This window comes from Carcharhinus amblyrhynchos, unplaced genomic scaffold, assembly GCF_965287045.1.
Source record: "Carcharhinus amblyrhynchos unplaced genomic scaffold, sCarAmb.v2.hapA scaffold_408, whole genome shotgun sequence".
In the NCBI taxonomy this organism is placed as follows: Eukaryota; Metazoa; Chordata; class Chondrichthyes; order Carcharhiniformes; family Carcharhinidae; genus Carcharhinus; species Carcharhinus amblyrhynchos.
This window is the reverse complement of record NW_027650148.1, coordinates 22,186-46,408: the sequence shown is the minus strand read 5'-3', so window position 1 is coordinate 46,408 and position 24,223 is coordinate 22,186. Positions and strand designations below refer to the sequence as shown.

Below are 24,223 nucleotides of genomic sequence, written 5' to 3'. Positions count from 1 at the left end.
ACAGGGGAAGGCAAGAAGGAGGCAGGTGGGGAGAGGGAGGCAGGAAGGGAACAGGTGGGTGGGAGGCAGGAAGGGGACAGATGTGGGCGGGGAGTCAGGAAGGAGGGAGATGGGGGGAGTCAGGAAGGAGGGAGATGGGGCTGAGGTGGGAAGGGGGAGGTGAGGGAAGGCAGGCTTGGGGGGGGGGTAACTTAATTTATTAGTGTCACAAGTCGGTTTACAGTAACACTGCAATGAAGTTACTGTGAAAATCCCCTAGTTGCCATACTCCTGTTCGGGTACACAGAGGGAGAATTTAGCATGGCCAATGCACCCTAACCAGCATGTCTTTCAGACTGTGGGAGGAAACCGAAGCACCCGGAGGAAACCCACGCAGACACGGGGAGAACGTGCAGACTCTGCACAGACAGTGACCCAAGCCAGGAATCGAACCCGGGTCCCTGGCACTGTGAGACAGCAGTGCCAACCCACTGTGCCAGCGTGCCCTCAAGTGGGCATGGAGGGGAGGTAGGCATGGAGGGGAGGTAGGCATGAAGGGGAGGTAAGGGGCGAGGTAGGCAATGGGGTGAGGTAGGCATGGAGGGGAAGTAGGCATTGGTGGTGGAGATAAGCATTGGGGCGGTGGGCATGGGGGTTGGGCATGAGGAGATGTAGGCATGGAGGGGAGGTAAGCATTGGGGAGGTGGGGGGAGGCAGGCTGGAATATGAAGACAAAACTCAAATGGGAGTGTGGCTGGGGAAAGCGCGGACCTTCCCTAGCCACTGAAACATTGCCCAACTTTTGGGGGAGAGGAAAAAGATAATCTCACAAGAACAACATGTCCCCATACAGAGAGACAGAGAAAAAAAGAACGAAATGCAACATAGAGGGGGCAGGACGTAGCGAGGGGGCAAGGCTTTGCAGAGCTTTGATTAAGCTCAGAGGATTGCCAGTTCTGGGGGAGGGTCCATCCTTCCCTCTCTCTCATTCTCTCCATCTCCTTTACCCCCCACCCCCCCCCCACCCCCTTACCCTGTGTAGGCAGCCCAGTGCTTGTCTGAACAGGAGAGTTGTGGGAGGAGGCTGGCCACAGTTAGACGAGGTTGTTGGAAGGAGAGGGAAGGAGAGAGAGGCTGGTGCTGCAGATTTCCACGTGAAGGGGCAAGCCGGCACGGCTCAGGAGATGCTGAAAGCTGCAATATTGACGCTGGCTCACCTCTTGCTTCTAGGCGCGGTGGAGCATAGCCCCAGGCTCAGATTCACACCGACAGGTAAACCACTCACCCCAGGACATCTCCGTCTACAAACCGGGGGGGGGGGGGGGGGGGGTTTAAACTGTCTGCCTTTCCCACCCCAACCCCTCCCTCTTAGCTGGAAAGGGAGACCCTCCACTCCCAGATGGATGGATTTCTAATTCAGCACTCACCTCGTTCCCTGCTGGGGTGTGGGTGGGGGGCGGTGGGTTTAAAAGAAGAAATCTGAATTTCGGAATGATTTTTTTTCTCCCCCCAATCCTCCCAGTCCTGGGATCTTGCTGTGCCTGCAATGCACCAGTTTCGGATCCTCAATGCGACACCCCCGGCTGCTGGGTGGAGTGCGGGAGATAATTCCCTGTTAATACTTTAAGGATTTCTGTACCTGTCTGATTCCCAGAAAGGGAGAGAGAGGGACGGGGGAGTGTTACTGCGTTTTTGTTTGATTATCTGTATTTTTTTTGCTTGTATATTTTGACTGTTTGCTTATTTTGGGTAATTTGTATATTTTTGGTTCCCGTACATTTTTGCTGTCTGCGTAAAATTTTGTCTGTGTATATTTTGGCTCTCTGTAGACAGATTTTGTGTGTGTATATTTTTGGCGTCTGTATATTTTTGTTCGTATATTTTGGCTGTCTGCGTATATTTTGGTTGAGTGTGTATATTTTTGGCGTCTGCACATTTTTGTTTGTATATTTTGGTTGTCTGTGTATATTTTTGTGTACATTTTTGTGTGTACATTTTGGTTTTGTGTGTACATTTTTGTCTGCCTGTACATTTGTGTGTGTATATTTTGGTTGTCCGTGTATATTTTGGCTGCCTGTACATTTGTGTGTGTATATTTTCGTTGTCCATGTATATTTTGGTTTTGTGTGTATACTTTGGTTGTCCATGTATATTTTGGCTGCCTGTACATTTATGTAGGCGTTCTTATTGATTGCTATTCTCTCTCTCTCTCTCTCAGATCTGCCTCATGTGGACTTCCAGCTCCCCCAGAAGTTCACAGTTCATTTTCATGATCAGGGGTCAGATGTGCTGTACATTGGAGCCACAGGCAGCATCCTCCTGCTCTCCTTCAACGAGACCAATGTCTCCCACATAGTGGTACTGACTGTAGCCTCCTCCTGTTTGTGTGTGTGTGTGTGTGTGTGTGTCTCTCTCTCTCTCTCTCTCCTGCCTCACCCCACCCCAGACAGGGGACATGGGTGTGATTGTGTGGGTGACACTGGCTCTTCCTGGGGAATGGAGGGCAAGTGGAGGGGAGGGGAGGTCTGAGGAGGGAAACAGAGGGATGGGGAGATGAGGGGAGAGGAACAGAGGGGAGGACTGAGGAGGGGAACACAACGGAAGAGTGAGGGGGGACAGATGGGTGGAGGGAAGGAGTGGGGAGAGAAATAGGAGGCAGGAAGTGGAGGGGAATGAAGAAGAGGAAAGGTGGGGCATGGGAGGGGAGGGAAATGGAGCGATGGGGAGACAGGAGATAGGGAAGGGAGCTGGTAGGGGAACGGAGGGAGGAGAATAGATGGGTGGAGGAATGGAAGGGAAAAAGTGGGAGGAGAGAAGTGGGGGAGGGGCATAGCAGGGAGGAGGGGGAGATGGGGGGCATGGCAGGGAGTAGGGGGAGGACCATGGCGGGGAGGAGGGGAGGGGGAGGAGCATGGCGGGGAGGAGGGGGAGGGGGAGGCGGAGGCGGAGGGGCATGGTAGGGGAGACAGGAGGCAGGGAGGAGAGTGGGTAGGGGAATGGAAGAGATGGGTGGAGAGGGCAGGGGAGGGGAATGGAGGAAAGAAGTGGCAATGGGAGGAGTCGGGAGAGGAATGGAGAAATGGGAGGTAGGGACAGCTGGGGAATGGAGAAAGTTTGGGGGGGGGGGGAAGGAGAGAGGAATGGGCGAGAGGGAGTAGAAAGGGAGGGATGGAGGTTGAGGGTAAGGAGGTGTGGAGAAACCGAGGAGGGTGTAATGGAGAGAGGAGGGTGTAATGGAGAGAGGGGGGTGGGATCTGGAATGTTCCACCTGGAAGTGTGGTGGAGGCAGGTTCAATCGAGGCGTTCGAGGCGCCGACGGAGGGTTATTTGAATAGAGACAATGGGGGCCGGGTGAGACGGGGCACGAGGTCGCGATGTTCGTTCAGAGACCCAGGTGGGCACAACGGGCCTCCTTCTGTCCCAGTCATAGTTCTGTGATTCAGTGAGGGCAGGGGGGGAATGAGAAGGGCTTTGAGGTGGAGGGGATGGTGGAATGGGAGGAGAAACGGCTGGGGGAATTGGGAGAAAGATGTACAAATCCTCAACTGACATATTTAGAGTAAACTCTTCTTCATTCAGATTCCGTTATTCCTGGATGATAATACGATGGACAGCTGCAAGAGTAAAGCATCTCCGAATCCGGTAAGATTGATTCAATCTGTGACACAGTTCTGTAAACATTCGGAAATCTCTCCCTGCTCTGTATATCTCCGTCACAATTCTGACCCCTCTCTATAGCGCTGCTGAGGAGATTCTTTGTACATGAACTGGCCTGTTATCTCCCTGTGGAATGTGTTACTTGCTCCGTCATGAGGCGGTTCTGGTTTATTCGCTGGGTTCTGCCTGAACAGGGGGGAGGGAGGCCATTCAGCCCTTCCAGCTTGTTCCACTGGCTGTACTTGTGTGTTTGAGCCCCGCAGTGCTAGCTGACATGAACTCGGTGCTCAAACTAGTTGGCTGGCCCCATTTAGAATTACACTGTACTGGTAAACACTGGAACCAGTCCATTCGGCCTATCAGCTCCCTGCTGCTGTTTTGTGCTCCCCACATGGGTCACCTGCACTCCAATAATTCCTATCCCACCCTCCCCCAGCCCCACCGTCCCCACCGTCCCCTCCCTCCCCTCCCTGTCCCACCCTCCCCCAGCCCCACCATTCCCTCCCCGTCCCACCCTCCCCCAGCCCCACCGTCCCCTCCCCGTCCCACCCCTCCCCCAGCCTCACCGTCCCCTCCCCCAGCCCCACCGTCCCCTCCCCATCCCACCCCTCCCCCAGCCCCACCGTCCCCTCCCCATCCCACCCCTCCCCCAGCCCCACCGTCCCCTCCCCAAGTTGACATCAAGTCTCGCCTGTTCCGGTCCCTCCACGCCGACACTATAGTTAAGAAAGCCCCACCAATGCCTCTATTTTCTCAGAAGACTAAAGAAATTTGGCATGTCCGCTACGACTCTCACCAACTTTTACAGATGCCCCATAGAAAGCATTCTTTCTGGTTGTGTCACAGCTTGGTATGGGCTCCTGCTTTGCCCAAGAGTGCAAGAAACTACAAAAGGTCATGAATGTAGCTAAAACATTGAAGTATTCAAGAGGCAACTGGATATAGCACTTGGGGATGAATGGGATCAAAGGTTTTGCGGAGAAAGCAGAATTAGGCTATTGAGTTGGATGATCAGCCACGAGGGTGATGAATGGAGGAGCAGGCTCGAAAGGCCAAATGATTGAGGACTCTGGGTCTGTACACGTTGGAGTTTAGAAGGATGGGGGGTGGTGGGTTCTTATTGAAACTTACAGGATACTGCAAGGCCTGGATAGAGTGGACGTGGAGAGGATGTTTCCACTAGTAGGAAAAACTAGAACCAGAGGGCACAACCTCAGGCTAAAGGGACGATCCTTTAAAACAGAGATGAGGAGGAATTTCTTCAGCCAGAGAGTGGGGAATCTGTGGAACTCTTTGCCACAGAGGAGGCCGGGTCACAGTGTCTTTAAGACAGAGATAGATAGGTTCTTGATTAATAAGGGGATCGGGGATTTTGGGGAAAAGGCAGGAGAATGGGGGATGAGAAAAATATCAGCCATGATTGAATGGCAGAGCAGACTCGATGGGCCGAATTACCTAATCCTGCTATGTCTTATGGCCTCCCACTGCTCCTATCATCTATGTCTCTATGTAAACATTTTGTGTACCTTCTCTGGTAATTCAATATCCTTCTGACAATATAGGGATTGGTGTTGTAACTTGCCTTGTAGCATGACATCACCAGAATGAAGGTGTGTCATGCATGCAATCACATTGCAGTTACACTTTTGATTTTGAGTAGAGCACACACGCACAACTCTGCTGCTGATGTCTTCCAGCTTTCTTCTTATTACATTCACTTCCAGGATGTGGGCCGAGCCCAGCACTTATTACCCATCCCTAATTGCCCCTTGAGAAGGTGGTGAGTGCTTTTCCTGAGGCAGCGGGAAGTGTCGACGGAGTCAATGGATGGGAGGCTGGTTTGCGTGATGGGACTGGGCTACATTCACAACCTTTTGTAGTTTCGGGCAGTCTCGGGCAGAGCAGGAGCCCATACCAAGCTGTGATACAACCAGGAAGAATTCTGCCTACTGTAACTGCGTGCTTAGTTTCAGCAACACGAGGACATCAAGGTCTTGCTGAGTATTCACCTCTCCCAATTTACACCCATTTGAGTAATAATCTGTCTTCCCATTATTGCTAACAAAATGGATAACTTAACATAGAACATTACAGGGCAGTCCAGGCCCTTTGGCCCTCAATGTTGCGCCGACCTGTGGAACCAATCTAAAGCCCATCTAACCTATACTATTCCAATATCATCTATTTGTTTATCCAATGACCATTTAAATGCCCTTAATGTTGGCGAGTCCACTGCTGTTGCAGGCAGGGCATTCCATGCCCTTGCTACTCTGAGTAAAGAACCTACCTCTGTCCTATATCTATCATCCCTCAATTTAAAGCTATGTCCCCTTGTGCTAGCCATCGCCATCCAAGGAAAAAAGCTCTCACTGTCCACCCTATCTAACCCTCCTTGCTCCTTGTGTCCTATCTTGGACATCATCTGTGAGTTAGCGGTAGTGCTCAAGAAGCTGGGTGGAGCTCCGGGGGCCCTGCGGGAGCTGCTGTCTTTCGGGATTGAAAGTCGGCGAGCGGCACAACGTGGAAAGTGCATTAGCAACCCAGGTGTGGGGACCTGGCCCAGCATCGGAAGCTGTGCAAGGCGAAAGGGTTGAGGTTGAGTGGGACGGTTCCTAGTGAGGCCTTGCGCCCGTTTCGAGGGGAGGCGGCTAGGGTTGACGGAGTGGGTAAATCGGGCTCACTGGGGCGGCCAGCCTTCACCCTGATGCTCAGCGTGTGCCCCTCTCCTTTTACAGGATGTCTGCAAGAATGTGATCACCGTGGTACAGAGACTTAACAGTAGCACCATCATCGTCTGCGGGACACACGCGGAAAACCCCATCTGCTGGTTTTTGGTAAAGATAACCCTTCTCGAAGCTTTAAAAACCAAGTGACATCCAGGTTTTATTTTAATTTCATCACGGGGATGTGGGAGTCACTGGGCGAGGTCCAGAATTTATTGCCATTCTCTGATTGCCCCTTGAACTGGATGCCTTGCTCCAGCCATTTCAGAGGGAGCAGTTACAAGTTGACCACTGTACGTGTGTGCATCTGGAGTCACATGCAGGCCTAAGCAGCTAAGGATAGCAGATTTCCTTCCCTAAAATGAGGGCATGGTGGTTAGCACTGTTGCACTCTCAGCACCACGGAATCTGGGTTCGATTCTGGCATTGGCTGACTGCCTGTGCGGAGTCTGCACGTTCTCTCCGTGTCTGCTTGGGTTTCCTCCCACAGTCCAAAGATCTGTAGGTTGGGTGGATTGGCCATGCTAAATTGTCCCCTTAGGGTCCAAAGATGTGCAGGTTAGGGGGGTTGACCATGCTAAATTGCCCCCTTAGGGTCCAAAGACGTGCAGGTTAGGTGGACTGGCCGTGCTAAATTGCCCCTTAGTGTCCAAAGATGTGCAGGTTAAATAGATTGGCCATAAGACATGTGTAACGGGGATAAGATGGGGTGGTGGACCTGGGTAACATACTCTGTCAGAGATTTGATACAGTCACAATGGGCCAAATGGCCTCCTTCTGCACTGTAGGAATTCTATGATAAAGGGGACATTAGTAAACTAGATGGATATTCTTTTTTACAACAATAGTTTTGTGGTCACCATTCAGACTTTTAACTTAAAGTTTTATTATAATTGAATTCAAATGTCACTATGTGCCTTGCTGGGATTGGCAGTCCTATACCCAGAGTATGACCCTGGGTCTCCGGATGGCGAGTCCAGAGTTCTCCACTGAGCAGACAGGGCTGTTTATCTGTGCTTGTCCCCTTGCCAGCTCTTCCACTTTGTTTCACAGCAGAACAACGCTACCCAGCTGGCGAAGGATAATGAGGGACACCAGCTTCTCAAGGACGGGAAGGGGATCTTGTCCCCATCGCCTCTTCAGCGCTCTGTCACCATTGCAGTTGGTGAGTATGATAGAGAGAGAGAGATGATTTCCAGGCTGTTATTCTGCGGGTGAATCCGGTCTATTTCAGAGCACTGGGGTCACCTCGTCCCATTGGGATGATGTACAATGGGAGTGAATGGGAAGGGGTTTGGATCCATTGGGACTGTGTACAATGGGAGTGAACGGGAAGGGGTTCGGATCCATTGGGACTGTGTACAATGGGAGTGAACAGGAAGGGGTTTGGGATTGGGATTGGGATTGTGTACAATGGGAGTGAACGGAAGGGGTTTGGGATTGGGATTGTGTACAAATGGGAGTGACTGGGAAGGGGTTTGGACCCATTGGGATTGCGTACAATGGAAGTGAATGGGAAGGGGTTTGGGTCCATTGGGATTGTGGATATTGCAATGCACAGTGACCTGTTCTTATGGCAGCATTATGTCTGTGCTCTCATGTAACACATCTCTGCACACACCCTCGTGTTCTGTGATCCCCGATGTCTCAAGCTCGCTGTATGCTATTGTTGACTAAGTGGGTGATGTGTGCAGTCACTGCCTGTTACCTCCCTGTTCATTCTGCTTCTCTCTTGACTATAGAGGGAAGCCTGTACTCCGCGATCTCTGACACAGAGGGCAGTGGTGGGATACAGCGCATTTACGGGAGGTTGAGGAACCTGAAGACTGAGGATAAATGGTTTCACAGTGAGTATCGCACAGGGTGGGGGGGTGGGGTAGTGTATCCGCAGCGATACAGTGAGTATCTGCGCTGCCAGGACTAACGTCCCCAGACAGACAAAGCTGAACATGTCTGCACTGAACACAGTCCCATGCACTTACCCTAACTAGTCTCACTGACATTAAGGGGCAATTTAGCATGGCCAATCCACCAAATCTGCACATTTTTGGAGACTAAGGGGCAATTTAGCATGGCCAATCCACCTAACCTGCACATCTTTCGGACTGTGGGAGGAAACTGGAGCACCCGGAGGAAACCCACGCTGACACGGGGAGAACATGCAGAGTCCACACAGACAGTGACCCGAGCCAGGAATCTAACCCGGGTCCCTGGCGCTGTGAGCGATCTGTGCCAGTGTGCCGCCCAGAGCTGCTGTACATTTCCAATGGGGTTTTTGTTTTGTCTGTAATCGATCACCAGCCTTGACTGAGGGCTTCAGTAAACTTCTTCCACCCTAGATCCGAGGTTTGTGGGGTCGGTGTGGGTGCAAATGGAGGACAGCAACATGGACGAGGTTTACTTTTTCTTCAGTGAGACTGAGAGCAGCACTGCCCTGATTGGTGACCCCTTCAAGTCCAGCATCGGACGTGTGTGTAAGGTAAGGCTCAGTATCAAACTAGCAATCAGGTAGCAATCAGATACCAATCAGGTACCAATTCTAATTGGAGCTAAGCTCAGCTTTCTGTCCGTTACAAACCCCATTAATACAGCCAGGAGCCATTGTCCGTTACAAACCCCATTAATACAGCCAGGAGCCATTGTCCGTTACAAACCCCATTAATACAGCCAGGAGCCATTGTCCGTTACAAACCCCATTAATACAGCCAGGAGCCATTGTCTGTTACAAACCCCATTAATACAGCCAGGAGCCATTGTCCGTTACAAATCCCATTAATACAGCCAAGAGCCTCTGTCCGTTACAAACCCCATTAATACAGCCAGGAGCCTCTGTCCATTACAAACCCCATCAGTACAGCTATGGCTTGTCCAATATTTTCTCAGATACATTTCTAAAGGGGAGGTAAAGTCTCAGCAGGAGTGGTGAAATCTATTGGATAAATCATAGAATCCTTACAGTGCACAAAGAGGCCATTCAGCCCATCGAGTCATTAACAATCATCAACAATCCCATCCCAGGCCCCAGCTGATCTTTCTCTACACTCTAGCTATGACTGTAACACTACATTCTGCACCCTCTCCTTTCCTTCTCCCCTATGTATTCTATGAATGGTATGCTTTGTCTGTATCGCGCGCAAAAAACAATACTTTTCACTGTATCCCAATACATGCGACAATAATAAATCAAATCAAATGAGTAACACCACATTCTGCACCCTCTCCCTTCCTTCTCTCCTAAGTACTGTATGAATGATATGTTTTGTCAGTATAGTGCACAAGAAACAATACTTTTCACTGCATACTATTGCACATGACAATAATGAATCAAATCAAATCCTTTTCCTTCTTCCCTGTATACTGTATGAACAGTATGCTTTGTCTGCATCACGCACAAGAAACAATACTTTTCACTGTATCCCAATACAGGTGACAATAATAAATCAAATCTATGTACTCTATGAACAGTATGCTTTGTCTGCATCATGCACAAGAAACAATACTTTTCACTGTATCCCAATACAGGTGACAATAATAAATCAAATCTATGTACTCTATGAATGGTATGCTTTGTCTGTATAGCACGCAAGAAACAATACTTTTCACTGTATCCCAATACATGCAGAGAAGACCAAGGGGTGATATGATTGAGGTGTTCAAGATTATGAGGGGCATGGACAGGGTGGATGGGAGGCTGGTTTGCGTGATGGGACTGGGCTACCTTCATGACCTTTTGTAGCTCTTTGCAGTCTTGGGCAGAGCAGGAGCCCATACCAATTAGTTGAAGGGTCAATCAGTCACAAGGGAACACAAGTGAGGAGTGGGCGGTTTAGGAGGGATTTGAGAAAAACTTTTTTTTTTACCCAGAGGGTGGTGAGGGTTGCTGCCTGGGAGGGTGGTGGAGGTGGAATGCCTCACATGCTTTAAAAACTATCTAGATGGGCACTTGCACATCATAACATTCAGGGCTATGGACCAAGTGCTGGCAAGTGGAATTAGGTGGGCCGGTCATGCGTCAGTACAGACTTGATGGGCCGAAGGGCCTCTTCTGCACTGCAGTATTCTGTGATCTGTCAATAATCAATTTTTAAAAAGCCTCCCCTAAGTACAGCTTCAGTGTAAGCCATTTTGCGCACAGTAAGATCCCACAAACAGCAATGGTACAAATGGACTTTGAAGCAATGAACTCCCGTTCCTTTCTGTTTGGCGTCCCCAGGTTGACGAGGGGACAGCAAGGACCACTCCAGACTCATGGAGCACCTTTCTGAAGTCCCGGCTGGTCTGTGGCTTCCCGGAAGAATCAAAGTACTTCAACAGAATCATCGATGCCTTTGTCCTCCCTCTGGAACATGACTTCAGGAAGGGTATGGTCTACGGGATCTTCTCCAGCTTATGGTGAGTGCAAACTCCGAGGGAAAAAGCAGTGTCTGGATACCAGAGAGACCACTCTTTGTGGTTGACTAGCCATTCCCTTATTCATCCTCATTCCAGCCACTTCCTGCTGCCTCAGGAAAGCAGCCGACATAATCCAGGCCCCCCACACACCCCGGACATATTCTTTTCCACAGCATACAGACACCCGTCTTTCTCTTTCATGTTGGTAAGGCCCATCCCTAATTTCCCCTCGAGGTGGTGGTGGATGAGCCGCCATCTTGAACCTGTTGCAGTCCCATGTGGTGCAGACCATTGATCAGAGAATCGCTACATTGCAGAAAGAGGCCACTCAGCCCATCGAGTTGGCACTGACCACAATCACACCCAGGCCCTATCCCCATAATCTTACCCTCGCTAATCCCCTGACACTAAGGGGCAATTTAGCATGGCCAATCCACCTAACCCACACATCTTTGGACTGTGGGAGGAAACCAGAGCACCCGGAGGAAACCTATGCAGACATGGGGGGTAGGGGAAGAACATGCAGACTCCACACACACAGTGATCCAAGGTGGGAATTGAACCTGGGTCCCTGGCACTTTGAGGCAGCAGTACTAACCACTATGCTACCATGCTGCCCAGGGTGTAGGTACACCCACAGTGCTATCAGGAAGGGAATTTCGGGAGGTTGACTCCAACAACAGCGAAGGAACAGTGTATGTGTGCACAGCTTGGAGGGGGAGCTTGGGAGGTGCTGCACTTGCAGCCATAATGTAAGCCATTTTATGCATAGTGCGATCCCACAAACAGCAATTAGATGGATATCCCCATATCCCTACATATTTTACCCTCTAACCTATGCATCTCCAGGTACTAAGGGCAAGGGCAATTTTTAGCACAGCCAATCAACCTAACCTGCACATCTTTGGACTTTCAATCAAGTCGCCTCTCACGCTCCAGCAGATACAAGCCCAGCTTCTCCGACCTTTCCTCACAGGACAACCCACCCATTCCTGGGATCAGTCTGGGAAACCTTCCCCAAACTGCTCCCAATAAATTTACATCTTTCCTCAAGTACACAATACTCCAGATGTGGTCTCACCAACCGAAACATAGCCTCCATATACAATTCCCCTCGCAATAAACCATAACCTTCTATTGGCTTTGCTAGTTACCTGCTGTAGTTTCCAAGCCTCCCCAGGAGGTATCAGACCAGGGCTATACAAACTGGAGGGCCAGTTTGATCCCCCGTATGTGATGCCTGCTGTAAATAAAGTGGGCATGGTAGGACAATATTACAGATGCGCCATAGAAAGCATTCTTTCTGGTTGTATCACAGCTTGGTATGGGCTCCTGCTCTGCCCAAGATCGCAAAGAGCTACAAAAGGTCGTGAACGTAGCCCAATCCATCAAACAAACCAGCCTCCCATCCATTGAGTCTGTCTACACTTCCCGCTGCCTTGGGAAAAGCAGCCGGCATAATCAAGGATCCCCCCCACACCCCGGACATTCTCTCTTCCACCTTCTTATATCAGGAAAAAGATACAAAAGTCTGAGGTCACATACCAACCGACTCAAGAACAGCTTCTTCCCTGCTGCCATCAGACTTTTGAATGGACCTAGCCCACATTAAGTTGATCTTTCTCTACACCCTAGCTATGACTGTAACACTACATCCTACACTCTCACTTTTCCATCTCTATGAATGGTATACTTTTGTCTGCATAGCGCACAAGAAACAATACTTTTCACTGTATCCCAATACGTGTGACAATAATAAATCAACTTTATGTACTCTATGAATGGTATGCTTTGTCTGAAGCGCACGCAAAAAGAATACTTTTCACTATCTTTTTTTATTAGTGTCACAAGTCAGCTTACATTAACACTGTAATGAAGTTACTTGGAAAATCCCCTAGTCGCCACACTCCAGCGCCTGTTCGGGTACACAGAGGGAGAAGTTAGCACGGCCAATCCACCCTAACCAGCACATCTTTCGGACTGTGGGAGGAAACCAGAGCACCTGGAGGAAACTCACACAGACACAGGGAGAACGTGCAGACTCTGCACAAACAGTGACCCGAGCTGGGAATCGAACCCAGGTCCCTGGCGCTGTGAGGCAGCCGTGCTAACCCACTGTGTCGCCATGCCGTAATGACTACATAATCCTCAACTATGATAAATTAATATCGGTTTGACAATACACAGAATTTTTTAAACTTTACATTGTTCGAACTGAGATAAGTCAAACTATTCAAATCTATTTCAAACCATGCGTTTTATGGATGTATATAACACATGACAATAATGATTCTGTTCAGTGTGAGACTACCATGCTGACCTGCCCCTTGTTGTTTCCTGCAGGAACTTTACTGCAATCTGTGCCTATTCGCAAACACACATTGAAGCTGTGTTTAAAAACCCCAAACTGAAAGGTTTCACTGGCAGCCTTCCAGCTAATCCGAAGCCAGGAAAGGTACGGCCAGGGGTGTGGAATGAAACAGAGTCTCCTGTGGCTTCACTGAGGGGGGTTAGCTTATGAGGAGAGATTGAGTAGACTGGGCCGGTACTCGTTGGAGTTTAGAAGGCTGAGGTGACATCTTATAGAGACACGTAAGATAATAAAGGGGATAGACAGGGTAGAAGCAGAGAGATTATTTTCACTTAGGATGGAAACAAGAACTAAAGGGCACAGTTTCAAAATAAGGGGGAGTCAATTTAGAACAGAGTTGAGGAAGAACTTCTTCCCTCAGAGGGTAGTGAATCTTTGGAATTCTCTGCCCATTGAAGCAACGGAGGCTACCTCGTTAAACGTGTTTAAGTCACAGGTAGATAGATTTCTGACCAATAAGGGAATTAAGGGTTATGGGGAGCAGGTGCATAAGTGGAACTGAACCACTATCAGATCAGCCATGATCTTACTGAATGGCAGGGCAGGCTCGAGGGGATAGATAGCCTACTCCTGCTCCTATTTCTTCTTATGTTGTGTTCTTGTCTCACGAGAGGGGTGTGCTTTGGGTGCAAGAGGAGGGGGGAGCCAGAAAAACAGCTGAGGACCCCGTTTCTCGTCACGAAGCAGTGGCTCCAACGGGACACACAGCACGTTGTGAGACCATCAGCACACATCAGTGGATCCTAACTGCCAAACCACCCCAGGGTCAGAGTTGAGGCTTACTCCACAGATGCGCTGGGGAATGAAACCCTCCTGGAAGACTCAGTTCAAGCCCAGAAGTGCTAACTTAAAGTAAAGTTGATTTATTAGTCACGAGTAAGGCTGACATTAACACTGTAATGAAGTTACTGTGAAATTCCCCTAGTTGCCACACTCCGGCGCCTGTTCAGGTTACACTGGAGGGAGAATTTCGCACGGTCAGTGCACCCTAACCAGCACGTCTTTGGGACTGTGGGAGGAAACCCACGCAGACACAGGGAAAACGTGTAGACTCCACACAGGCAGTGACCCAAGCTGGGAATCAAATCCGGGTACCTGGCGCTGGGAGGCAGCAGTGCTAACCCACTGTGCTATCCACACTTCCCTGGACAATTGCTCTGCGCTGGGAACCATGGAAGTCCCGAACCTCAGATGGTTCAGCCAGCGTTATGCCAGTAATAAACCAGAAAGAGTTAGAGGGATGAACTGTTGTGGATTCGTAGACTGGTGCCCAGGGGACTTCCCCTGCAGCTTTTCAACCCTCCCCTTCCCCCATCCACTGACCCAAACCCTCACCCCCACACACCAGCTCAAGGACATTCATCCCCTACGTGAACCCCAGCCCGAACCACAGGACTGAGGTGAGATATTGACGTCTAACCATGCCCTCACCACCCACCACAGAGATCCCTGATCTCCCTCGGGCTCATACCCCCAGATCTCTCTCATGCAACACCAATCTCTGACCCCTCATCCTGTGAGCCCCGCACAACCTCCACCCTCCGTCCACACCCTTGACCTCCACACATCCTCCTCACCTGGAAGTTGATCAGAGTGGTTTTTATACAGAATAACAGATACCCAGGAGTGAGTTATAGACTGGAATCTAATCGAGGGGTTCAGGGTGGTTTATATATAGAAGAACAGATACCCGGGAGTGAGTTACAGACTGGAATCTAATCGAGGGGTTCGGAGGGGGTTTATATATAAAATAACGGAAAACACAGCTTGGGATGGTAGTCAGAAAGCATTGTTACATTTCCTTTGGTTCTGAATGATTAACACACATCGCACAGCCAGCAGCGCGTGTGGGAAACCCACTCCACTCTGGACACTGCCTAATATCCGATCCCTTTCCCTGTCTCGCTGCCATTCTGGGTCCCTGGCACACAGTTGGACAGGATAGCTTTAACCACTGTAAAAATGTTCGACTAAATCAGCCTGCTTGGAGCTTCTTCTGGAGGGAGATTTTTTATTTGCACATCTTGCCATTGTTGCCTACAGTGCACTACCGGCAGTGTTCCGAAAAATGTCCTGGCGGCAATTCGAAGCTACCCGGAGATTGAGGAAGCCATCAACGAATACCCGCTCTACTTCATCAAGCAAGGCAACTATACCAAGGTCACTGCTGACAGCGTCAAAGGTGCCAACCAGAAATTCTACCAGGTCTTGTTCGTAGGAATGGGTACGTAAAGCGACAAGTGGCGGATAAACTGGTGTTGCAGGTTGAGTAGAATATTAGAATTTGGTGTCTGTAATATGACAAAAAAATTGGAAAAAAGGCATTGCACGGTCCCGCACATCTTTGGACATTAAGCAGCAATTTAGCATGGCCAATCCATCTAACCTGCACATCTTTGGAGTGTGGGAGGAAACCAGAGCACCCGGAGGAAACCCACGTAGACACAGGGGAAGAACGTACAAACAGCCAGTGACCCAAACCGGGAATAGGACCCGGGTTCCTAGCACTGTGAGGCAGCAATGCTAACCCGCTGAGCCACTTAATGTTTAAAATATTTAATATTTGAGCAATGCCGAAAAAAGAGACATGCTGTCAAAGTTTTTCACCCCGCATTCATCAGGACCAATTCACAAGAACATGAGGACGAATAACCTATATACACAACTGCTTATGATCAAGGCTGGTAACTGTTTCTTCATTTCTATTTAAAGGCAATGGCAAAATCCACAAAGTTCTGCACAGCAAAGGGAAGATCTTCATTATTTCTGAGCTCAGCCCCTTTAAGATAGAAGCTCCCATCTCCTCCATGACTCTGGACTCTAGCACGGTAATACTCAGACTAGAAACTCCCTCTCATTCTGCCCTGGGTGAGGTGGCATAGATAGGGTGGGTAGGAAAGAACTTTTCCCGTTAACAGAGGGGTCAATAACTGGGGCATAGATTTGAGGTGGAGGTGCCAGCGTTGGACTGGGGTAAACACAGTAAGAAGCCTCACAACACCAGGTTAAAGTCCAACAGGTTTATTTGGTAGTAAACGCCACTAACTTTCAGAGCGCTGCTCCTTCGTCAGGTGAGTGGGGAGTTCTGATCACAAACAGAGCATATAAAGGCACACACAGTTTACAGAATACTGATTAGAATGCAAATCTTTACACACCAGAAGGATAGGGAGTGGGATAGCTTGACCTTGTCTTTGGACATAGCGCAGCACAACATTGAGGGCTGAAGGGCCTGCACTGTGCTGTACTGTTCTATGTTCTTTACAGCTAATCAAGTCTTAGAGGTGCCGACAATGTGAATGGAGATAGCATTAAGCATAGGTTAAAGAGATGTCTATTGTCTCCAGATAGGACAGTTAGTGAGATGTTGCAAGCCTAGGCAAGTCATGGGGGTTAAAATAGTGTGACATGAACCCAAGATCCCGGCTGAGGCTGTCCTCACGTGTGCAGAACTTGGCTATCAGTTCCTGCTCAGCGACTCTGCGCTGTCGTGTGTCATGAAGGCCGCCTTGAAGAACGCTTACCCGAAGATCAGAGGCTGACTGCCTGTGACCGCTGAAGTGTTCCCCAACAGGAAGAGAACAGTCTTGTCTGGTGATTGTCGAGCGGTGTTCATTCATCTGTTGTTGTAGTGTCTGCATGGTCTCCCCAACCTACCATCCAGATACTCGACAATTACCAGGCAAGACTGTTCCCTTCCTGTTGGCGAACACTTCAGTGGTCACGGGCATTCGGCCTCTGATCCTCGGGTAAGTGTTCTCCAAGGCAGCCTTCATGACACACGACAGTGCAAAGTCGCTGAGCAGAAACTGATGGCCAAGTTCCGCACACGTGCGGATGGCCTCAACCAGGATCTTGGGTTCATGTAACACTATTTGTAACCCCCATGACTTGCCTGAGCTTGAAAAATCTCACTTACTGTCCTGTCTGGAGACAATACACATCTCTTTAACCTGTGCTTAATGCCATCTCCACTCACATTGTCTGCACCTTTAAGACTTGATTAGCTGTAACGACTCGCATTCTAATCAGTATTCTGTAAACTATGTGTGTCTTTATATGCCCTGTTTGTGATCAGAACTCCCCACTCACCTGACGAAGGGGCAAACCCCGAAAGCTAGTGGCGTTTACTACCAAATAAACCTGTTGGACTTTAACCTGGTGTTGTGAGACTTCTTACTGCATCGATTTGAGGTCAGGGACAGGAGATTTAGGGGGCATTTGAGGGGAAACCTTTTCACCCAGAGGGTGTCTGGGACTCGCTGCCTGGAAGAGGTGGTAGAGGCGGGAACCCTCACAACATTTAGATGAGCGCTTGGAACACCACAGTGTACAAAGCTACGGACAGAGTGCTGGAAAATGGGATTGGGATAGATAGGTGCTCGATGGCTGGCATGGACACAGTGGGCCGAAGGGCCTGTTTCTGTGCTGTAAAACTCTATGGGAATCGTAGCGGTCGGAGGGGGTGGATCATTGAACTCCAGTGGGATTTTCCAGTTTTGAGGCTGGAAAATCCCAACCAGTGACTCCACAAGGAATGGGAATCGAACATCTGACTTGCTTGTTGCATGTAGCCCAGGACCAGATGCAGGGGGTGGTACACACACCCAGCACGGGATTGGAGATTGCCAGTGGGCCAGGGCTGGGAAACTTTTGGGCCAAAGGGCCTGTTTCCATGCTGTAAACTTTTGTGGCTGCTTTGAGATAAGGACATGAGTATGTAGCGTCACACAGAGACCTTATACTCCCATGTTTGTCCTGCCTTTCACCACCACTTTGCGGATGTTCTGGTTACAGAATGTGCTGCCTCTCACCTCGTATGGCACTAACTCTCTGACACTGCCCCCCTTTCAGGGTTATCTGTTTGTCGGGACCCCACTGGAGACCGTCCGACTGCCCCTGGCAAACTGCGAGGAGTACGGAAGCAGCTGCCAGCAGTGTGTCGCTGCCAGGGATCCGTATTGCGGATGGGATCAAGGCACTGGGAAATGCGTGCCCGTCTCTGAAGCAGTGAGCAGTAACAGCAGGTAGGCCTTGATATACTGGCTGCATTTGTAGACTACTTTTAACCAGGCTCATTTGACAACCCTCGTCATCATCCCCTTGTCCGTTTCTTCCCACAGTTGCTCATTTTCCACTGTCTGTATTTATTCGTCACAAGTAAGGCTCACATTAACACTGCAATGAAGTTACTGTGAAAATCCCCTAGCCGTCACACTCCTGTTCAGGTTACACTGAGGGAGAATTTAACACGGACAATGCACCCTAACCAGCATGTCTTTCGGACTGTGGGAGGAAACCGGAGTACCCAGAGGAAACCCACACAGACGCGGGGAGAATGTGCAGATTCCACACAGACAGTGACCCAAGCCGGGAATTGAACCTGGGTCCCTGGCACTGTGAGACAGCGGCGCTAACCCACTATGCCATCGTGCTGTGCCGACTCTGGTTCCTTCTGCCCACCCAATCAACAAAAGGGGACTATTCTTAGTACTACTGCCTCATCAACCCCTGGTGAGGCGATAGCCCAGTGATATTATCGCTAGACTATTAATCCAGAAACTCAGCTAATGTTCTGGGGGACCTGGGTTCAAATCCCGCCACGGCAGATGGTGGAATTTGAATTCAATAAAAAATATCTGGGATTAAGAATCTACTGATGACCCATTGTCAGAAAAACCCATCTGGTTCCCTTTAGGGAAGGAAATCTGCCGTCCTTACCCTGGTCTGGCCTACATGTGACTCCAGAGCTACGGCAATGTGGTTGACTCTCAACTGCCCCTTCAAGGGGCAACTAGGGATGGGCAATAAATGCTGGCCCAGCCAGCGACGCCCATGTCCCAGGAATGGATAATAAGATCATCATTCTCTGGCCATTTACACTGGTGGTAGTGAACAACGCGCCACCTCTCTCCAGTATTGGTTCCCCACCACTTTCCCAAGGGGCAATTAAAGATGGGCAATAAGTGCTGGCACTGAGTACCTTAAATGAGAGTTAGCCTTTCCTCAGTGAAAACTTGAAGTGTTACAATGCAGAGGTTGTTCCCCTTTTGATACACAACTCCGAATCCCCCAACTACGAATCTCTGAACTCAATCTGTTAAAAGTGTGTGGGAAGGTATGAAATCTCCTTCAGTAATGTTCAGTGGGTAACTAACAGAAATACCCCACACTTTAAATGAATTCTTTATTTAGTTTTTAACTAACCAGGAACTTTAAGCAAACAAGTTACACACCAAATAAAATAAGATTCTGATGGAATGTTGTTCAAATAAATACAATATTCATTCCTTAACGAAAAAAGGTAATAACAGAACTCTCAAGAAAAACATACAACCAGGTTTTGTCTTTCAGAATCTTCTGGAGTTTATTGGTTGATGTCTCTGTCTGCAAGTTCTTTCTGATTTGGTACCTTTCACTGGTTAGATGATGCATTCTCTTAAAAAATATCTGGCAGGGTGGAGAGCTGCTCTCTCCCTCTCCAGAAGTGGGTGGCAGGTGCTATCTCCTGTTCTCCAGTCCCCACCCTTGCACCCTCTTTTATACCTGTGATGACCTATCACTTTTCTTCCAACAGGATTGGTCAGATTTTGTCTACACCATCAAATTCAAATCTTATAGGTTCTTGGTAGCTGAATGCTTGCTTTAAATTGATTGGGCTGAATTTGGTCATAAACAGGTTGCCTTGCTGAAACCACTGCTTGACTTTTAGATGTGAATGTTTGAGCTTGGACTCTGGGTGTACACTGCATTTTAAACTTCCAAGCAGAGAAACAAAAACAGCTTTTAAAAAGGGGCCACGCAATGTACTCTGCCCTTTATCAGCATCACATTCCAACATCACAACAGAAGCATGACATTCTGATAGTGTAACAAGCATTACTTAGTGGAAATCTGGTGATTGTTTCTGATCCAGGCTAGGGTAGCAAAATGGATACAAAATTAGCTTGATGACAAAAGCCAGAGGGTGGTTCTGGAGGGTTGTTTTTCAAACTAGAGGCCTGTGACCAGCGGTGTGGCTCAGGGATCAGTGCTGGGTTCACTCTTACTTGTCATTTATATGAATGATTTGGATGAGAATATCAGAAGCAGGGTTAATAATTTTCCAGGTGACACTAAAATTGCTGGCATAGTGGACAGTGAAGAAGGTTATCTCAGACTGCAACGGGATCTTGATCAACTGGGCCAGTGGGCTGATGAATGGCAGATGAGGTTTAATTTAGATAAATGCAAGGTGAGTATTTTGGTCGATCGAACCAGGGCAGGACTTAATCAGTTAATGGTAGGATGTTGGGGGAGAGAGTTACAGAACAAAGAGATCTAAGGGTACATGTTCATAGCTCCTTGAAAGTGGAGTCACAGGTGGATAGAGTGGTGAAGAAGGCATTCAGCATGCTTCGTTTCATTGATCAGAACATTGAATACAGGAGTTGGGATGTCTTGTTGAAGCTGTACAAGACATTGGTAAGGCCATACTTAGAATGCTGTATACAGTTCTGGTCACTCTATTATAGAAAGGATATTATTAAACTAGAAAGAGTGCAGAAAAGATTTACTAGGATGCTACCGGGACTTGATGGATTGAGTTATAAGGACACGCTGGATAGACTGGGACTTTTTTCTCTGGAGTGTAGGAGGCAGAGGGATAATCTTATCAAGGTCTATAAAATAATGAGGGGTATAGATCAGCTAGACAGTCAATATCTTTTCCCAAAGGTAGGGGTGTCTAAAACTAGAGGGCACAGGTTTAATGTGAGAGGGGAGAGGGTCCAGAGTGACAATTTTTCACACAGAGGGTGGTGAGTGTCTGGAACGAGCTGCCAGAGTCAATAGTAGAGGCAGGTACAATTTTTGTCTTTTAAAAAGCATTTAGACAGTTACATGGGTAAGATGGGTATAGAGGGATATGGGCCAAATGTGGGCAATTGGGACTAGCTTAGGGGTTTAAAAACAAAGGACAGCATGGACAAGTTGGGCCGAAGGGTGTGTTTCCATGCTATAAACCTCTATGACTCTGGGTCAGTAATGACGTCTGTTTACTGTTGTTTCTTTCATTGCAGTGTACCCCTCCAGAGTGTCGAACAGCTCAATGTCTCCCTTTGCTATGACGGAGCAGGTAATCCGCACCTCTATCAGCTGTTCCTTCACCATTTTATGGTTCCGGTTAGAAACTCCAAAGTGTTTTCTGAAGCCTGTCTGAATCATAAGTTTTACATTGTGAATTTGGCTCGGATAAGCATGAGATGTTTCACTTTGGGTATAATTCAAGTGACCCACAAGGGAGCTTTAATTGAACAGTTTAATTAAGAATACAGTTAACATGCACAATAAGAAAATTAGCCAGACCTTTTATCAATTACAAACAAAAAGCAAAACAACCACTATAATGTATAATCATTAATGAATAAGCTGTCCCAATCTAAACCAACCTCCAGAAACAACCCTTTAAACAAGTTCAATACAACACAGACTACTGCTCACGTGATACTGGGATCGAGACCCTTAGTTGACTAATGTAGTTAAGTGCTCCTGCAACTCAAAACAGTTTGAAGATATGACAGCTTCCCCCAAAACACCAGAGAGACTCTGGTCCAACCCCCAACAACAGCAGCTTTTCACCCTTCAGGACACCGACAGGGAGAAAGGGAAAACACTTCTTATTAGCTTGCTGCCCTTTCTAAAATGAACAACCTCAAACCCGCAGCTCCAAACTGAATTCCTGATACCTGACCTGCCTGCAGTTTGTCTTATCACCTCCTAATAACAGCATTTAAGCCCAGGAGTATAGATTCCTACAGTGCGGAAGGAGGCCATTCAGCCCATGGGGTCTGCACCGACGACAAACCCTCTCCAGGTCCTATCCCCATAACCTCATGTATTTAACCTAGCTAGTCCCCCTGACACTAAGGGGCAATTTAGCATGGCCAATCCACCCAACCTGCACATCTTTGGACACTAACAATCAATTTAGCATGACCAATCCACACAACCTACACATCTTTGGATACAAAGCGGCAATTTAGCATGGCCAATCCACCTAACCTGCACATCTTTGGACTGATGGAATAAGAGAAAGGTTCATTAACATCACAACTGTCACTGGGTCAAAATCCCAGAACTCCCTCCACAACAGCACAATGGGTGTACCTACACCGCACAGGGTGGGCAAGGGCAGGGAGGGGAAGTGACTCACAAGAACAATTCTTATTAAAGAAAATGAGAGATGGTAATAATTTTGCCCTTGCCATTGATGCCGCAAATGAAGGATCTCAAAAGAACCAAAGCAAGCACAGAGCAGAGAATCTTCCTGCTGGGGTGAGTGCAGAGCACCAGCTGCTTCTGATATCTCCACTGCAGCGATCTGATGCTGAGCTCACTCAGAAACGGCTGGTGCTAATTCCCAACGTGAGAGACCCAGGGGCTCATCCGTTCCTAGAGCTCTCCAGGTTCAGAGCAGCAGGATCACTGAGCTTGGAAAATGGGGTAAGCTCACCTTTGGTGGGAGATATTGTCAGCACGGACTCAATGGGTCTTTTCTGCACTGTATGACTTGACAGATTCAGTGTGGAGATGAGGAAAAGGCAACTCCTGGGGCTGAATGAAAGATACCAGGCTGAAACAAACTGGACACTAATTGAACCCAGTTCCAAATGGTCACAAACTGTCCAGAACAAAGCACAAATACTTTGAATCTAACCCAAAAGATACGCTGGTGTCATAAGTGAGTAAATCAGCTCGGAACATGGCAAGGTTCTGGCTAAAGCACATTGCTGGGACAGTGTAGAGGGAGCTTTACTGTGTATCTAACCCCTTGCTGTCTCTGTCCTGGGAGTGTTTGATGGGGGACAGTATAGAGGGAGCTTTACTCTGTATCTAATCCCGTGCTGTACCTGTCCTGGGAGCATTTGATGGGGGACAGTGTAGAGAGAGCTTTACTTTGTATCTGACCCGTGCTGTACCCATCTGAGTCTACTCAGTAACTAAGATTGGTGACATCCGTATTGAACGGATTGGAATTCGAGAGGTCAGGTAATCTAACATATCGCACAATGGGTGGGAAATTTTAATAAGTCTTCGGAGGCAGAAGTTCCTTCACCAGAATTCCTTAATTTACAAACTCTAACAGCAGTACAGAGTGCTGGTAGTCAACAGTCTATTTCTGGGGGTGCCAGAGGAACTGACACGCCAGTTAAGTAAGAGGCAAAGATTGCCTGATTGGCTTATCAATTGGATCCTTAATCAGGGAGCTCATACTTCAACTGGCCAACCTCAATGGTCTGTATGAAGTCATTACAGGGTATAACGGCCTTTAACATTGCCATCCCAATTCTCAGGGATCATCCCAGTGTCCGGCCAGTGAAGCGCTGTTTGAGGGCTGCAGGATGCAGAATAGTAATCGCAATCTGACGAGCCAGAAAGGATCGAAATAATTTTCTGTTCCCTCGCCCCTCAGGAGACCCGACGCTGGATGGGCGGTCCCAGGAGTTGACGGTGGATTCAGGCACCTATCTCTACCTGCCCTGCCCAGTCAAGTCCTACCACGCGGTGTACACGTGGAGTTACAACCAGAAGGAGCAGTTTAACTGCACCATCAGGGACGGATCATGCACCCTCTTCTTCAATGGACACCTCCCTACGAGTGGGGGGCTCTTCCAGTGCCTGGCCAGCGAGGATGGATTGAAGGAGGTGGTCGCTATCTATAACGTCAGGGTCAATGGGGGATCCTCGCCATCACTGGCGATCGCTGCAGTCCTGTTTGCCCTTGTTGCTGCCTGTGCCCTGATTTGAGGGCCGATTTTTTGGTCGGGAGGGGAGAGGGTGGGTTCCTGAGGCTCGCATGGAGTTTGTGATTTTTTTTTACACTGAATGCTAACTCCGGAATGCTTGGAAAAAGCTGGCACCTTCTCATAAAAGGTGATGCATTTAATGACGTGAATCGCTTGCCGTCTCCCCCCTACTCATCGCACTGGTCAAGTCTCCCAGTCCTCCCCGATGCCCAGCTGTGCAGAGCGACTGGCCATTAGCTTCCTGCTCCGAGGAGGATTATTGGGAAGCGCTCATCCTGTTTTTGACTACCGTTCTGGTAATAAGAGCCTTGGCA

The 24,223-nt window shown here is 48.7% G+C and overlaps 1 protein-coding gene across 1 annotated transcript; it reads left to right on the top strand.

The window, feature by feature from the left end:
* Positions 1-1,073: 1,073 nt before the first annotated feature.
* LOC145339338 (semaphorin-7A-like) lies at positions 1,074-24,223 on the top strand. The gene is made up of 14 exons (XM_080183767.1): positions 1,074-1,251; positions 2,198-2,337; positions 3,559-3,621; positions 6,372-6,470; positions 7,413-7,524; positions 8,102-8,206; positions 8,699-8,838; positions 10,573-10,751; positions 13,095-13,206; positions 15,166-15,346; positions 15,835-15,950; positions 17,977-18,149; positions 21,183-21,238; positions 23,576-24,223. The coding sequence occupies exons 1-14, from the start codon at positions 1,164-1,166 to the stop codon at positions 23,908-23,910; spliced, it is 1,899 nt and encodes a 632-aa protein (XP_080039893.1). The 5' UTR covers positions 1,074-1,163; the 3' UTR covers positions 23,911-24,223.